The sequence below is a fragment of the Homalodisca vitripennis genome, chromosome 2 (genome assembly GCF_021130785.1).
Source record: "Homalodisca vitripennis isolate AUS2020 chromosome 2, UT_GWSS_2.1, whole genome shotgun sequence".
Lineage (NCBI taxonomy): Eukaryota > Metazoa > Arthropoda > Insecta > Hemiptera > Cicadellidae > Homalodisca > Homalodisca vitripennis.
The window spans coordinates 215,705,048-215,723,649 of NC_060208.1; the positions used below are offsets into that span (position 1 = coordinate 215,705,048).

General features: G+C 31.8%; 1 protein-coding gene across 1 annotated transcript in view; it reads right to left on the minus strand.

Annotated features, from left to right (window-relative positions):
• Window positions 1-2,163: 2,163 nt before the first annotated feature.
• Window positions 2,164-18,602, minus strand: part of LOC124355993 (procathepsin L-like) — a 37,358-nt gene continuing 20,919 nt past the window's right edge. The window contains exons 4-8 of the mRNA XM_046807139.1: window positions 8,240-8,425; window positions 7,907-8,098; window positions 7,377-7,542; window positions 7,079-7,282; window positions 2,164-2,168 (exon numbers count right to left, since the gene is read on the minus strand). Of these exons, the coding sequence (XP_046663095.1) occupies window positions 2,164-2,168; window positions 7,079-7,282; window positions 7,377-7,542; window positions 7,907-8,098; window positions 8,240-8,425 (753 nt within the window). The remainder of the gene's footprint in view (window positions 2,169-7,078; window positions 7,283-7,376; window positions 7,543-7,906; window positions 8,099-8,239; window positions 8,426-18,602) is intronic.

Consider the following 18,602-nt stretch of genomic DNA (forward strand, 5'->3'; position numbering starts at 1 on the left):
AAAAAATCCACACACAAATTTCCACTACAGCGTTCACATCCGTTTTATACATTAAGATACAAGCACGAGACAAGGACATCGGTACGTGATAAACCACTAGAGATAAACTATTGATTGTATTATTTGATTAGATAGTGGCAGTCGAAATGAGCGGGGGAGTACCAGACGAATAGCACCTCGGCTGGCCCAGTCACTGTTACGTTTGATTAATAGACTCCATGATACCTAATATTTTGAACAGCATTTTAGGAATTCATGAGATTCTATTATTTTTCTAAACATGCCTGATTTTTATTTAAATTACTTTACTATTAAACTTATTAAATCAAAATCTGCGATTCAGAGCTATGGTAGTAGCAATTTCATTTCCTAACTTATTTCATTTTCCTTCTCCATCATTGCGTGCCAAGACATGCAAATGAACTTCTTTATGACTAATCATTTAGTCTGCAAAATTCCACAACACATGAATAATTTGTTTACGGTAATACTGGGGCTGAAATCTTCGTTCATATTACAATTGAACTCTTCTAGTAATCTTTGCTAGCAAACCGAATTATTTTGCTCTAAATGACATTTTGTACTAAACAAAATATCTAATTTTACTCTAATTCCCTGTTTTTTTGCTTTTTTGATGTTTGAAATTGCGAACTTCTAGTATTGTTAGAACCTGTTCTACATATACTCGCATTGTTCATTTGGATGATTCAAAACGAGAATAGTCATGGTCTTTCAAAGTAATCGTGTCCTCGCTCCACCCCTTATCCTACGGTTTTTTTCTTTTCTAAACAGAATTTACTCCAATAAGTAACTGCTAAAATATTAGACTACCCTCATTACACGCTTGCCTGTCAACAACACAGAATGGTATGCTGGGAGAAATTTCTGAAACTTATTTCAATATACTACACATGTTGCTACGTCACTTTAAAATATCGTATGATTGTAATCATTTTGTTTAAAAATGTATTTATTTTGCTATTTTTCATGGCTACCTATAGCAGCAATGTAAAGATGTTCCATTTAGTGACATGCGTTATCATGAAAGTCAATATTACTTACATAGAAATAAATGAAAGTTACTCATATTTAGGTTGTTGAATCATTTCGTTCTTTGGGGAATTTTTCGGACGGATTCGAGGAATTTCGAGTGATAACATCATTTCTCATATTCTAACAAAAACAGGTAGATTATATTGTAGTATGTTTTTCTGTAGAGGCGATCTACAACGGAGCCGAAGATTCTAAGAAAACACATCCACTACTGAGAATTTCAGATAAGGTACTTTGTCACAATTTTGTTTGATTTTCATTCTACGGTAGGTTATGTTATTATTACTGATGCTCTTTTTACAACATTATCTTTAACAACTATATTTAATTCTATGTTATTATCTGTTGAATCCTATGTTCGGTTTTATCAAGGTTGGGATAAGAGGTACTTGTATTTAGAGAAATAATGGTTCAAGTGTTCAAGTGGTCACAAAAGTGTTCAATAAACGCTGTGCCGCTGTTTGTAGAGTGGGCACTTCAAAATACGGCTGCTGACTGAATGCTGCACTGCACCGTCGCGCCGATGTAGAGTGTACAGTGTAGAGTGCTTGACGTACATAGCGCCACGGCCTTCTTGTTATAATTAATTTTTGTGAATACCTTTACCTCTATTATTTCTGCCACTTTACATATACTGTGGAGTACTGCATTTTATTCGACTCACTAATGTTCAATATAGTCAGACTAGTAGATGAATATTAAACTATGCACTGTTTGTAATACAGACTGTAATTATTAAATTTATTTATCAAGAATATTGCCACAAGTATGTGGTACATAACGTATCGATACCCTTTAGCTTTAGCACTATTTGCATCTTCTTTATATTTTAGAACAAAATTATACCTGTCCATCTATCACGTTCTACCCACATTTTGCATGCCAACCTTTTATCTTATAAGTAAACCCCTACTCAGGCAAATTTGGTTGTCTTACACCAGTGTAACAGCCCTGGAGCAAGGCCGAATTTTTAGCAAAGAGACTGGTCGTCCAAATAAGTTGTGGTCATTGAGATACACTTATAACCAGCGCAAGAGCATATATCAATAAAATACTTGTTAGTTTCCAATATATGTGTTTCTTTCATTAGGTTACGTAAGCTTTGTAGTTTTAACCTGAAAACAAACACAATTTAAGTGTAGTTGGTACAATGAATAAGTATCGCATGTCGTTTCATCCTATGTAGCCATATCGCTTTGTTTCCATAACCTATGTTCAAAATTTTCACTCCAAGCCTTCACAAATGTAGTTTTAAATAGATAAAGTATTTGTAATTAATATACCTACAGTAAAGTGAGTGGATGTAAACCTCAAAACATAAAATTAGATCCAAGCTCCATTCATTCCATTTATGTAGAGATATCAGCCAATCAGTAAAAACTATTTAATTTTTAGCCTGCTACAAAGATGATATCAGAGGTTAACCAAAAATATTCAAGCTTTGAATAAGAAGAACAAATTTAACTTGATCGCATATGTTGTTAAATCATGAAAAACATCAAAGGATTACCCTTTACAATATATTATAATCTGTTTGTTTACTAAATCGTTCATTCTATTTCTTTATCCGTCGTTTTGTAACATGGTTATCTGTAAAACCAATGTGGACAGGGTCACTCACTCAACTGACATACATCGAAACTCCTAATGTACCGATGTTTACCATTTTCAGTAATGACATAAAGGTAGGTTACAGCACTCTAGGTCAACTTCGACAGTAATCGTGCGTACAGGTATACATAAGTGGGACTGCCGGGAGAGGTATTTATATACCTCGTTTACATATATTAAAATATAGTGACATCGGATTACACCAGAAGGATCTCACTTGGGCAAAAACCTTTGTGTGAGAACAGGGGCCACCTTCACTCGAGTTTGCAATGACAGTATTATTAATATACATTAAACGACATGGAAAAAATTATAGTTGTATGTTTGTACATAAACTAATAATAACATGCATGTTTAGATACACATTGACTAATTCAAGCACATTAAAAAGTCATCTTAATATAATCTAAGTGTGCTTATGGTAATTAAACATATATCTGATAATTAACCTAGTTGGCGAAGAAACAACAGAATCTATTATTTGAAAATAGATGGTTATAGATGTAGGAAAAAATACGGGATGAGCATATAGCGTACATAATAGACACATTTAATAAATCGTGATAATAGAAAAAATGAAAATGAAAAGAAATAAGGAACCTGGTAGTCGAATTCTCTAGTCCACTCATTCATTACAGTCACTCACCAATTTTCACCATCTTCAACTTCAACGCCAGAGTCAGTTTTCAAAATTGTTGGTGACCAAATTACGTGGAAAAAACTCGCCGACATTGTACAATGCCATTGATGCTAAAAAATTGTTATGAGTTTGTAACGCCTTAGGAGTTGGTGCATTTTAATTGAAGCTGGTAATCTGTTGATGAGATGAACACCTGCTTGCGAAGGCAAGTGTTCGTGAACTGCCGTTCTGTGTCTTCCATATTGGTAGTAGTCTCTGCCTCTAACTGGTCGGCACGATTCTCTGAAATTCATGTTACCAATAATACGAATCATTTTTTTTTTTGATAATTGTATGTTCTTAAAATTTGATTTTTTTGTACAAGCGCCCCACAATACCCCCAAGTTTATAAATTTGTGTGAATATTAGCTAGGACAAATATGATGTATGAAAAATATCGTTTAGTATTTTTAACCTTTCGACACCGTCCCATTTCAGTCCGTGCCTAAGCTATCGCTTTTTACGATCATATTTCATTGTTAGGGTAAAATTCTCTATTTATTTAAAAAACTATGTCGCATACTTCTACATACAAATCGGACTTTGGCTATTAGACTATAAAAATCTATTTTTAATGTTATACGTGGTCATATCTTTTCTACGATGTTCATCTAGACAATGATCAGAGATTGTTACAGTAACATAAGGGTTTATTTTATGAACTAAGGTTTAGAAATTGTGTCAATCTGAGTAACTGTTATATAGTTTAGATGCGGCGATGTGGTATGTGTAATATGTCTGACTTGTCTATTATACTTTCTATATTTGTTTATCTTGGAACATTTGTGCTATCAACTATGTATTTCGTGTGATCTAAATTAGAGGTTAATACAAAGTTTTATTGAGCCTAGTTACTTGTATGGGTTACTAACCAATATTTCAAATTATTTTAAATTATATTGAGTGATTCCTAATGGATAAACTAATATAGCCCTATTTAGTTCATAATATAAGTTTTAAAGGTTACCTACATATTTCCTAAATGCATTACTCGTATTTGTAATTGTTCTTATATTCAAGGTTTTCATTTTGAAGTGTTTGATGCTGGCTAAACCACAGTACGTGTTGTATTCTATAAATAAAGCGCTTACAGTTGATACTAAAAGTCATTTGACGTGAAGTAAAAATAATAACTGGAGAAATTTGCTCTAATGTGCAAGTGTTCTTACTCGTTCGACAACACGAGCATGAACACGCAACATGACATGAACATGAACAATGTAGTTATTGCTCGTTAATGCACAATAAATACATTTTACTTATAAACTTACAATCAATTTAATCACAGAGTACTGTCACTTTTAAAGTTTTAATTATTTTTCAGATATTATTTTTTTACAATGATTGTCGCTGCGGTAATTAGAAAGTTCAGTTTGATTGTTTCACTAATTTTATAATTGACGACGCCTAACCAGATATATATACAAACACTAACAACAAATTGCAAGGCTACACAATTTCAAGTCTATAAACGCTGATCTAACTTATAAATTAAACCCTAACAACGGTTTACTATATAAGACAAAAAAACCACAACACAACACAGCTATTTCCTGGAACAATCATGTAGGGTTTGTAGAAGAACTAAGAAAAACAAAACAAACAAGTACATTTCCAGGAAAGTGGTTACTGAAAGAGACAATTTAAACGTGCTCAGATAAGAGAGAGAGCTGATTAGACTCCAGCTATAGCCACTGGAGCGTGACGCTATCATTCACTTCCAGATGTTCGCCGTAATTTATGGTTCAGCAAAGACGATTTCTGTATTTTCATTTATATTTAGAGTTGCAATTTCAGCAGTGAATTTTTTCGGATTGTTTATGATTTGTTACAGATTAGTGGTATTTTTCAATTACAATTCCTTATTGATGTTTAGTTTTTTTTATGAATAGTAGTACTACATTTCACTACACAAGCTTGAGGAGTTGAGCTCGAAATTTTTGTACATGTGGGATGTATTAATAAATTTATCTATATATGAATATTTATACTTACCACATTTATTTGGCAATTTATTCAAGGACAAAATTGTTTTTGTAACTATATCGATGATTTTGTTTCTTACCTTTATCCAAGATATTTGTCATCATGAAGAAAGTTTTCAATAAATACATCTAAATTAAAAAAACTGTTTTCTTAGTTGTTAAAATGCCATTAAGGTAAGCATTGCCGCCTTTAAGCACTGCTACAGTTTTGAATATTTTGAATAAATTAGGAATTGATTGTTAAATTGGAAAAATATATCATCAGCTGAAAATAAACCTTAAGCAGATAAATGGCACGAAAAGGTTAAATTTTGAAACCGTATTTAAAAAATGGTCGTGAAACAAGTCATTTTTAAACAAAAAAGGCGTTCTAGAGAGTAGTCATACATTTTTACATGAGCACTGGCTGAAAATGGTAGAGAATGAAAGTTAATTTTGTTTATGTTTGTATTTGGTTTTAATCAGCGTGGAAGGTAACGTCAAAGTCTGTGTCCTGGTCATGTTTGGTCTCTATATCAAAGTTAAAATTAACTTTCATTCTCTACCATTTTCTGCCGGTGGCCATGTACTAGTGTATAACTACCCACTAGAACGTCTTTTTTGTTTAATGACTTGATTTATGACCATTTTATAAATACGGCTTCAAACTTTAACCTTTTCGTGTCACTTACCTGCTTAAGGGGTATTTTTAAAATTAAGTGTAACTATTGTACAATACCTGGAGTTAGCACCTGCACCGTTGGTCTATACTGAGTAAGAAAACACTGTGCTGTAAGATGTAATATTCCGTACTTACAACAATACTTAAAATATAACATATTTGTACGGACATATCCGCTAATTGTAGTATTTTACTAACGATTCTGGAATACAGACTTTATGTTTACAATTTAAAACCAAATGTGTAAAGACCAAAGTTTTAGTATTACTAATTTCTATGAAGTTAGATTTTACAGTTTACTTCTAAATTAGAGTCTAACTCAAAGACTAATCAGCCAATCGCGCATTTATCTTAAACATTTCCGCATTTTTTTTATATTTGTGAAGCCTTCGGAAGAAATTCCATTTCTATCTATCACATTGTCTGCACAATATTTCCTAAACAAATTGATCTAAAAACATGAATTTTTTTATGAAGGTTCATTACTATACATGCAGCATGATTGCTATGTAAATGCGTGTAACTCCTTCGAATTTGAAGTTTTAATGATCTTAACGTTAGCTATAGTAGAAACGAGAAAATAGCAACACATACATCAACTTTGACTTAGTGTGTAGACTTCAAATTTAAACACCACTATATACACTACTTAGTGAACAAAAACGTGAACGTATCAGGTTGTAAGATATCTACATAAAGTTTTCATTTTAGGCGTTAACTATGGCAAAACATCATTTCTTCATTCGGAAATTAATTTTGATTACAGTTTATTTCCAAACATGGACATAATTAAGGCCCATCACTCATCACATCTCTGACAAATTTTTTTTTGTCGGAGGAATGATAAAATATATTTTTTCAACGATTGTCTGTCTGTTTATCTACCTGTAGAGCACCTCTAGACTGTAATAAGCTATAAAGTTATCAGTTAACACGCTTTCTCAGCGAAGTTATTATTAGGGCGTGTGGCGTACTCCGATTTTGTTTAATAATATATAAGGTTAAAACAATTAACAGATGTTTCAATATTCAAGAAACTTATATATCTAGCCTATATTATTATACTGCACAGAAGGAAAGTAATTAAACTTTGGGATAAACCGGCCATGCTGGCAATGCCGCACATGTTGTTATCGTTCCTGGCCATCATGACGTAGCCGTTCATGCCCCAGCCAGTTCCCCAGGAGTTCTTCACCAGCCAGTAATCGCCGCCTTTCTTGACTGAGCCGTAGCCAACAGCAAGAACAGCTTGGCCGACAACCATAGTAGAACAGCCAGCTTGCTTGTACACTCCTGGACAACAATGGGAGCACATTACGTGACAAGGTCATGTACAAACGTAGTCGAGTTGCCACAGGTGGAGTTAGTTACTTCAGTATGAACTTACCGCTCTTGTAGTGTTTAAAGGAAGTGTGGCTACCGTCAATAGCGACTGAGATCGGCCCAACCGTGGCCACAGCCTTTTGCAGATCCGGCTCGCTGAATGATTGGATTGCAACAAATCCATTGTCGGTGGCTCCCTTGTTCTTGGGGTTGTAGCGGCAGGTTTTTTGCTGTAAATAAAAGCGCGTTTTTTGTTTTAATGTTTTACTAGTTGCATCTGCCACTCTAGTGTTCAAACTGAAAGGAAGGAAAGTCATAGAGACGAAAGAATGTTCTGTTAACATAAGGATGGGACGTACAGAACTGCAAAAATCCTTTATTACTTCTTTGCATTGTTATCATTAAGCACTACGTATAAAATATAGGACGAAATATTCTATTGTATTTTATCTAAGACACATATCAATAATTTTTTACTGATTACAGTTACATCTAAACAGTTTTGTATAAAACCTTTTTGCACAATATATTAGCTTGAGTTTTTGGCAGGAGAAATTATATTATATTAGGAACTAAGCTGCATTATTTACGTACTTTGGCCTCGTAGGGGTAAGATGCCTCAGTGTCAATGCCATTGTTCGTTTGTATGTAAATGTAAGCAGTATCAGCGAGACCACCGCGACATCCACTGTTTCCGTCAGCAGTTGAGCAGTCTATAAGATTCTGTTCACTGAGTGACACCAGCTTCTTAGTCTTCAGGTAGTGTTGACCCTCGAGACTTCCAGTCTGTTTAAACACAACGTCACTTCAAAACAGATTTAATATATTTTTAGATCTATTTGATCGTATTTGCTATCAGCAAAACTGAGATTAAAATTTATCACTATTAATCTATAGTACATATTTTAAAGCCACTCAAAGACTTACAGCACTAAAAGCCCAGGTAGCTCCACAACTTCCTTGGTCCTTGACTCCAGTGACAGCTCCTTTCTTTCTCCAGTCCACGTGTTTAGGCAGCTTGACGTTCTCTGAGTCGTCGAAGGCATCTCCAGTCCTCTCGTGTACCACTGGGCGCTTGTAGCCATTCATCATGGTCACGAACTCCTCGGTGGTCTGTGTGGGAGTTGAACGTATTCATATATGTTTATTTTACACTAAATATCAATTAGAATAAATACTACCCATTCGTAAAACGTAATTTATTTTACTTCAGAATGGTAGTCAATTAATAAAGAATCTAAAACCTAGGCTTGCATTGAATGGGAGCTTTTAAGTAGGTAAAAGGGCTCTAAGTTTATGTCAAGTGGTTAGTTGCTGTAAATAGTAGAATGAGATAGATTGTTATCCTGGTTGTCCTGGATCGAAAACTTAGAACGAGGTTAAAGGCCTAGATATTTGAAAATCAAAAGTCTATACCTGTTTTCTTTGACACTAATGTAATCAATGACTATTTTCAATGGAATAATCACATCGATCACGTTTGCTCCAAATTGGCTTCAGGCATTTATGTTTTGAGGTCTCTAGCCTAATACTGCCCTATTCAGGTTCTAATGATGGCGTATTTTGGCTTGATTTACCCCCGTCTCACTTATGGGTTGGTGTTGTGGGGAGCTTGTGCAAACAATCAATTTATTAGAGTGTTCAAGCTGCAAAAACAAGCGATCCGCATTATCGCTCTGTTGAAATTTAGAGAGTCGTGCAAGGAAGCCTTCAAAAATTTACAACTGTTGACGCTGCCCAGTCTCTACATCTTGGAAACAACTCTGTTTTTTATGTCTAAATGTACCATGACGAATGGCCGGGACATACATGCGTATGAGACTAGAGGCAGAGATAACTACCGAACTGGTAGGCACAGAACGGTGGTTTATGAACGCTTGCCTTCACAGGCAGGTGTTCATTTCGTCAACAAATTACCAAATTCAATAAAAAACGCTCCAACGCCCAAGGTGTTAAAGACTCGTTTGAAACGCTTTTTAGTGTCACAAGCATTTTATAATGTAGACGAGTTTTTAGCATTTGATTGGGAGACCACCAATTAAAAAGACTGACTGAATCCGTCGCTGGAAGTGGGAATCATTGGCGAATGAATTGATGTATGTAAATTTGTAAATTGTATGTCTGAATGAGATCTATTGTGGGGTGTATGACAAAATTCTAGCAAGTAAAAATTTGACTTTTGCCATGCATTATAGAATGTTCCGGCAATAAAAATCTGATTTGATTTGATTTGATTTTGTACATTGGCCAATGGAAAAATCTTCAGCGCGCGACTATGTCGCCGAGTTGAGTGTTGCTTCTCGGGATGCAGTCGCCGCCGGTTGGTCCTCGTTTGATCCTGTCAGTGAGGCTGACGTGTTTGCGGCGTTTTCTTGGATGACTAGAAACGCCTTCAAGAGTGATAATAAACCTCTACCTATCTCGATTCAGATATAATCACAGTACCACTACAGCCTTATCGAAGATTACTGTTGATATCCGATTGTCATTGGAACAGAGACTAGTGACCATTTTAATATTATTTAACTTTTTCAAGACCTTCGAATGCGAAAAAAACTGCCTAATTCTTACGAAATTAAATAAATATGGTTTATCCGAAGGTTGCATTAATTGCTTTGATTCTTAACTTACTGGACGACAGTAATTTTTGAAGGAGGGAAATAAAATGTTAAACTTTAAATAGTCTGTTTTATGTGGTGTTCCACCATGCTCTGCACTCGGGCCCCCTTTATTCTCACTTTGTTTAAACAATATCACTTCAATTATTAAAAAAATCAAAAGTTTAACTTAACGCCAAACATATAAAAGTCTACGTTTATTGTTACCAAACTAACCAGCTCCTTTTGTGTTACTAATATAACATGGATATTGAAGCCTTTAACATTTAGGCTTCAAACAAGGACCGAAACTCAATTAAAGAAAAAAATCAGGCTATGATAGTTTGTAAGCCTAGAAAGTTAAAATAAATAAATCTTGACACAGCAACAAAAAGTAAACTTCACAATTTGTGAAATAAAAATAAGTTAACTAATAAGTTATATTCCCTTTAAATGTAAGTTATAAATTATCGCAATTACATCACACTATTTTAAATTTACTGTATACGATATGAGGTTGAGTGGTATAGAGGGCTTGAATACCCTAATTGCACCTATTTAATAAAGGCATTTAGGTTTCATTTCATCTCAAAACAATAATTGTTTATTCCATTCCATGTTCATATTGTATGTGCATAGGGAAGTTATGTATATATACTTAAGTAGATATGAATATGGGGTTTCTAGCTCACTTTTGGGACAGACGGTAAATCAATGTAAAATACTGTTCAATGTACCATAAAGGAAGCTGAGAAATAACACAGCAAATCTCAATGAAAAATTAACCGAATCTACAGTCGTTCGTCTCCAAAAGCGATCGGTACATTACTATCTACTCTGTGGAATGAAAAATTAACCAAATCTACAGCTGTTTGCTTCTACTTTCTTAAGCTGTGCTTTGTAAAATGTTGTCAAATCTGCTACGAATAAAGGAAAAATCTTCGAAATCTTAATAAAATTTAATCAATTTAAAACATTTTTACTAAAAACATACTGTACTTTAATAAAAAACTTTTCTACTAAATAAACAACATGAACTCACCAAAGTCTCTACAATTTCTAGCATTAAAACAGTGCAACAAAGATGAATTCAGTGAATTGCCGGTTTATTTTCAACAACAGTTGATACCGTCTTCGATACTTTCCTTAAATGATACAGAATTCAAAGAACTTGTAGAGTCTTTTGCAGAAAGAACGAAAACTGCACACGTGTACACACAAAAAAACGAAAAAAATAAGGGATTATATATTTAATATAATTACGAAAGATATTGAAAAGAAAGTAAAAAATAAACAAACAGAGAGTTTTCATCGTTTTTTTTATGAAATTTTTCCCATATTATACGTTCTTTCAAGATAATCAAGACTTAATTGATGAATTTCTTAGGAATTTTTGTAAGTATCAAGATTTATCAACACAATTCATTAAAGAGCATTATAGAATTTTTCTTATAGAATATAGCCACATTTTGTGTGAAACAAAACGTATTACTGTAGATAATATTCCATGTGATTCCTATGAAGAAAGACACCAACTATGGTTATCAAAACAGTACTATGACGTGGGGAGGGACTGCAAGTTTTAGAGTTAAGACTTTATTCTACAAAGTTAATTGTTATAATTTCTTTATCTTTAATAGTCTTCTTTCCAGTAACAACCAAGTGTAATTTTTCATTTTTGTTTAATTCTTTAATCTTTTTCTCATCCAAAACAGTCAAAAATCTGTTCGGCAAGTGTACTTTACAATCTTCCAACTCGGCAATTATTGTAAACCCGAATTTATCTTTCATTTTCTCCAAATTCAAAATTTTGTATTTCTTATTTTCTTCCAATTCATTTAACTTCTTATACTCTTTAAACTTACATTCTCCAATATCATTTAACTCCTTCAAGAACTCCATTTAAATAGAAAAAATTCAAAGACGGAAAAAATGAAATTTGCTAACAATCACTCGAGAAGTCGAGGGAATTGCCAACATCTTCATTGTTTGACGAGGTTCTTCATTTACTTTCTCCAAATGTACTATAAAATCATCGAGGATTTCTGGTTCAAAATCATAAACAAATTCAACATCCAGATAATGAAAAAATACAGGTAATATCTTTTCATAATAAACGTGTGTATCGATACCTACAAACCTAATGTATTCTTTGAAAAGGAAAATAATTTTGTCAATGGTTCCAAGAGATAAGTAAAAATTTTTATTCTGTTTTCTAAATTCTGTAACAAATTTTGTTTGCTTCTTGTCTCCATATTGCAATTTTGTAAGCAGATTATTCAAATGTGTTAGTTTATTTCGAAATTTCTTAGGTTTAGGTCTTTCGTACAAAATTAAATTACAATCTCTACAAACTAAATATTTTTTATCAATAATTTCTCCTCTATTATAACACTTGTAACAGTTGGCATTATACTCTTCCATTTAAACAAAAAGATTTTTTTATAAATGGAGATTATGGAACTAAGTCTGCCGAGATATAAATTTTTCAGCGCAAATGTTTGTGTTTACATTTCTACAACAGAGATAAATAGAAATAATTTCATTCTATTGTACAACTATTTAGGATATTATGTGTACGATTATAAAGATTATTACGGGAGAAATCGGGATTTTTCATCAGCGAAAGAGTATATTTTTGAAGTTTTAGAAGGAATGAAAGAGAATAATATGAACATCATCAATTATTGTTAAAGACATACAAAATGAGTGTTGTTAGTGTGCGTGTTTTTGCGATATCTACTTAACTTCTAAGAAATTGGGAATGGGATAAGAAGAAAGGTATCATATGTTTTATTTCAATCAACTCTAGATTTTTGACGTCTGCTGAGAGCGTTTGTACCACTAACGCTTGACCTTGCTTTGCGCACGCCGTGTGTGGTACAAGGACAGTAGTGACACCAAACAATGACCTTGCTTTGCACACGCCGTGTGCGACAATGAAATCACTGTAAAAAACACTTAATTCTGTATTACAAATGAACACTATTTTCACACAATGTTTTTATCACAGTTTAGAATGTCTACACAAATTCAACACACAATCTTCTTGTAATGTCTTTCTTCGAGAATATAATAGAAACTTATTAAATATGAAGGACAACGCCCAGTGGAACACTTCACTTCACTTTTAACAAGAAACACAGATCTTCACAGCAATCTTCTTACTTTATAAAGTCCATATCTTCTTTCTTCAACTTGCAAATACATTAGAATCTTCTAAATAATGATATATCTTATTAAATTTCGTTAAAATAGAGGAGGATCACACATGGCTAGCTATACGTGGCCAACGCCCAGCAAGAGATGAAGACGAGATGTAGTGTTACCAACATGTTAAAATGAAATGTCTCAATTCCCTAGAACTGTTATAGTTTCCAATGTATATTAAATAAGTATATATCAATATTTCTTTCAAACCTTGTTGTTCAAAAACCACTCAACCGATTTTAATGAAATTTGGTACACATATAGTAAATACTTAACTCTTTCGACTTAACTTATCCATAAGGGTGAAATCATCCCCTATTTCTTAATGTTCATAAAAAATATAAAAAATTATCAGACAAATCTGAAACTTCAAAAACAAGCGAGTTCTACTTAAAATTTCATGAAAATAACAAAATGTTCAAAATCTACCCCAATCATCCCTTATATTTAAACTCTTATATCTAGAGAACTATTGGAGCTTTTCTGATGAAATTTGGTATATATGTTCAGTAAATATTAAAGTATTTTGTAAAATCATCACTTCCGGTCCATGACCTTGAAATAGTTTTTTCCTAATATCATCACTATTTTTCAAAGTTTTTTACTGCAATTTAAAATGAATACTTTTATCAATGTCTTTAACAATTCTGTAAAGTTTTAAAACTATCCGACGAATAATAGTGAAAATAACGCGATTTTTACTGAATTTCTCTAATATCGTTCTTAATCACATCATAGGCTAAAAATTTCTCAGAAACCACAACCACATAACATGTCGAGTTTGTAACAGCTTTTTGAAAATCCATATTGATAATTATATCGTTCTTTGAACCAGAAATATTTGTCAAACTCTTTGTTGTATCAATGACATAAACAGGTCTATTCGCTAAAAATTCTTTAGGATTGTAATACATTTCCTTATTATTACAGTAAACTTTCTTAAAATCTTGATACATCTGATACATGATTCTGAAAAAGACCTCCTGAAATGTTTAAATTTTGTAATTCATCTGGATAATAAGAACCGTTCAATTTTACTCTGATATTTTTTACATCCAAACTATCAAACTTTCAAGGATTTTTTTCTTGATTATTCTGTCTATCTGTTTGAAAACCTATGATAACGAACTTGGGATTGAAGATATTTCTATAAATATTTGTAATATCGAACGAATAAGTTGTTCCGGAAATACCTTTTTGTTCAATACATTGCCAATCTAGAAAATTAAACATAATGTTTTGACTTTTTGTAATTTCATCAATCAACCTAATTTTACTCGTGGTTTTATAATCAATCATTGGAACTCTAATAAAAAAATCTGTAATTGTTATTTTTCCATCAACAGGCATAACATTTCCAGTTGCAGTCTTCAGAATCACATCATCGTCTTCTGCTCTTATAAAACTTAGATAAAATCCTCCTTTATAGATCGGAATAGTAACATTTTCAAAAAAATCCTAATCCAAAATGAGATAAATTTCCAGCTGCTTCAAAAACACCAAATTTAAAATCTGATTCAAAGCCATTAGAAGTTTGAGAAATAACATCACTTTTTGAATACGAAATAGTTCCTTTAATTGTGCTTAATTGGCCACAGTTTTCGACTTCTTCTATCAATTTATTGTGTTTTCTTACTTCAATCTTAGAAAATAAAAACGGTATAAAATTATCGATTAATCTAACATTATCAGTTCCAAGATATGCTTGACCATCTTGTTTTGTTAAAGTTACAGAAATATAAAACTGGAAGTTAGACGAGCAAAAGTTATCTCCAAAATCAATATTAAACTCAGTTCTTTTATTCGGTTCATTCAAATGTTGTTTACTAATTGGATAGAAATTTTTAAACTCCGCCCTTTCAATATCACTAGCATATTTTCTGTAGTCCGCCATTTAATAAGAGAAAATTTAGAAATTTTAAACATCATGTATAAGAAAGATATCATTTTTTCATCGATCTAATGTACGTTTTTATAAGAAAAGATATAAATTTTAGTAAAATAATTAAAAAGATTAGAGTCATTTTTAATGATCTACTTCGTCATATTCAGGATTCTCTTCCTTAAATTTTGCGATCTCGGTCACATATTTCAATAAAATTTGCACAGGATAGTAACCGCTATCTATAATATTGTTCCAATCAACTGTATCTTTATTTTCATCCAAAAACTTTATACTCAAGTGTTGATAGAGACAAAGAACAGACATATGATCTTTTAATTGATAATGTATATTTTCTTGAATGAACTCTGGGGACAGAGTTTGATATTTTGCAATGTTATACCAATTCAATTTGTTTACGTATAATCTCATCATATCTTCGGATAATTCATATTTTTGAGAAATGTCATCCCAATGTTCTTTTTTTCAAATCTCTTTCGTGTTGCATGATAAAAAGATCGAAAGCACTGTAATGTCCCGCCATCTGTATTTATTAGGGAAAAATTTCAAATCAAGTTTTTATAAATTGGCTCTTTTTAGCGTTACATTCAGCACATTTTCCAGAAATTCTTTTAACTCCATTGATGTTTGCATAGTATTTTATATCATTTGTTGCAGTTTTTTCTTTACATCTCACACAATATATGAGCGCCATTTATATAAGGAAAATTAGTCATCATAGCCGCCTAATCCATTAAATCTGTTATCAATGTTTTCAAAAGATTTATTAACATCTTCTTCAAATTTATTAAAGTTTTCTTCTAGTTTATTTACTTTATCGAGATATAAAGAGTATCGATCATCTATTCTTTTAAGTAATTCATTATTATGTGTTACTTTCTCATTGAAACGTGTACCAAAATTTTCAAAAAAGTTTACTTTTCTCATTGAAATGTGTATCAAAATCTTCCAGAATTTTGTTAATTGTTACACCAACTAATTCATTAACATTATTTTTATATGTATTAAAGTTTTCTTCTAGTTTATTTACTTTATCAAGTAATTCACCAACTTCGTCTACTGATCTTCTATTTCTGGCTTCTAACTTGTCATAGACTTCTGTTGTAAAATCTTTAACATGCTGTTTATGATTCTCATAATTTTGTTTTAGTTCATTAAACATTTTAATAGGATCTTCTAATTGAATCATTACAACAACATCAAATGGATTAATTCCTTTACTAACACTGCTAATTCTTTTTCCTTTAAAATCTAAGGCATTTTTAACATTCGGATCATGTAAATCAACAATATCGATGTTTTCTGATAATTTTAGAGGTTTTAAAATTTGTTCTTTAACAACAACATCATGTTTGTCAATACCAGGTCGAACACCGACAATTCTTTTTTTATTAGCCAAACTAACATAATTCTTTTCAACTTTGATCGCTTCAGTAATTTTATCAGCTTTTTCGATATGAGACATTAAATTGGTAAATAATTTTTTTACACCATCATCAACTTCTTTTTCCAATGTTTTTATTTTATCAGCAACTTCATTTGAACTCATGAAATTTGCAAGTTTGTTATCATATTCTGCTTTAAAATCTTCAATCTCGACAGCAAACATATCTGAATCTGGAAGGTTTTGTAATAAATTTTCTAACTTGTTATCAAACTCATTTCTCAAACTATCAAAATTCAAACTATTATCTACATTTTGAATAATTTGTGTTCCAAATACGTCAAAAATATTTTGTGAATCCATATTTATTAAGTAATAATTTGTTAACAACTTCTTTAAAATCTTTACCAGTACTCAGTTCATTCAAAACAAAAACACATAAATGACCACAAATTGGGGGATCTTTATAGTCTTGAATCTGAGAATCATTGTAGTAGACGCTTGATTTTTTCAAATATTTAATCAATTCTATAGGTGGTTTGTCCTCAATTCTTCCATACGAATCAAAATAACATGCATTCTTATCATTTTTATAATAACAAATCCAATGTGTTCCACTTCCCATAATCGAGTCTAAATTCACAATTCCACATTCAAATTTCTTAACTTTTTCAGGTAATGTATCTCTCATGAAGATTCCTCTAAAATGTTTAATATTTTTGCAGATTTCTTCCAATTCCCCGAATGTTAAAGGTTTAAATTTTTTTTCAATGTTTGATTTCACGTAATTCAAAGTTTTTTCATCTAATCCAGATCCTGTAACATCTTCCAACTCTTTATCTAACCAATTTAAAATGTTTCGAACAATAGGAATCACATCCTTTTTAACGATTGGAGCAGCTTTACGAACATAAGGAACAACATTTTTAACAACTGGAATATTTTCTCCAAAATCTAATAAATCTTTCAAAAGTCCACCATTTTTAAGTTCTTTCAACTGATTATAAGAAAATTCTATTCTGGTTCCTTTATTGTTTTTCTTATGTTTTTCGAGTTTATTGTATTGTCTATTTGTTAAAAATATCTTATCTTCGCCATTTTTTAGTTGATCTATTTTAAATTGAATACTAACGGGTATTTTCTTCTTAAAAGCGGATTTTTTTTTCTTTCTGATTTTTGCTGAAATTTACGTTCACCTCCATTTATATAGTTAAAATTTCAAGTTCTCTTCGATTCCCATTCCTAGTTTTCTCTTCAAAAACATTGCTCCAGCTGTTGGAAGCGCAACAAATCTTTCACCTAAACTAGCATCTTTTGATAAAAATCTATCCATTGCTTTATCTTGCAAAACTTTATCTGCTATATGTCTGGAATTTGTGTCTCTATGTTTTGCATAAAAAATATCGTGTTCCATAGCAGCTTGATCTAATTTATTTATACCAGGATCTCCTCTTTTTAGTCTTTTTTCGAGTTTTGTGCCAGGCCCCAGATACTGATAAGTTGTTACGTGTAATTCAAAAGGTAAATTGTTGATAAAATCATTCAAAAGTCCGCTACCTTCAATCATAGATGAACTTATTGCCGGCAAAACTCGTTTTAAATATTTAATTCCATCAGGTTTTTCAATAATTTCATCAAGTTTGTTCGAAATAAAATCTTTAATCGCTTTCTTTTCGTTCAAAAAATTGTTGTTTCCAGCCTTTTCTTGAGCATAAATATAATTAATAATTCCATCGAGTTTTGTCAAATCGTCGATATATCTGTACTCAATCTTATTATCACTGTATTTTCTTATACCAGATCCTTCGATTCGTTTTTCCCAAATTGGTTTAATCAAATTGAGATATTTTTTACCTTTACTTGACTTTGGTTTCTTAGTTGATGGATCATTATTTTTGTAAATTGAGTCAGATTCCCATAAAATTTCTGTATACTTTTTCAAATCTTCTTCAGAATATAAATTATCTTTTGGAGCGTTATGGTCTGTTAATAATCTCCATAAACCTTGAGTTCCTTCATATGTTTTTTCATTAATAATGATATCATTATGCTCAAAATTAACGGGTAAGTTTCCAATCATAAAACTTTTCTTTTTTTTATCCCAATACAAACCAAATTTATCATCTTTTACTCTAGGAAGGAATTTTTTACCAATTTCACCAATTATTATATCCGTTGTTCCAGGACTTATTGGTT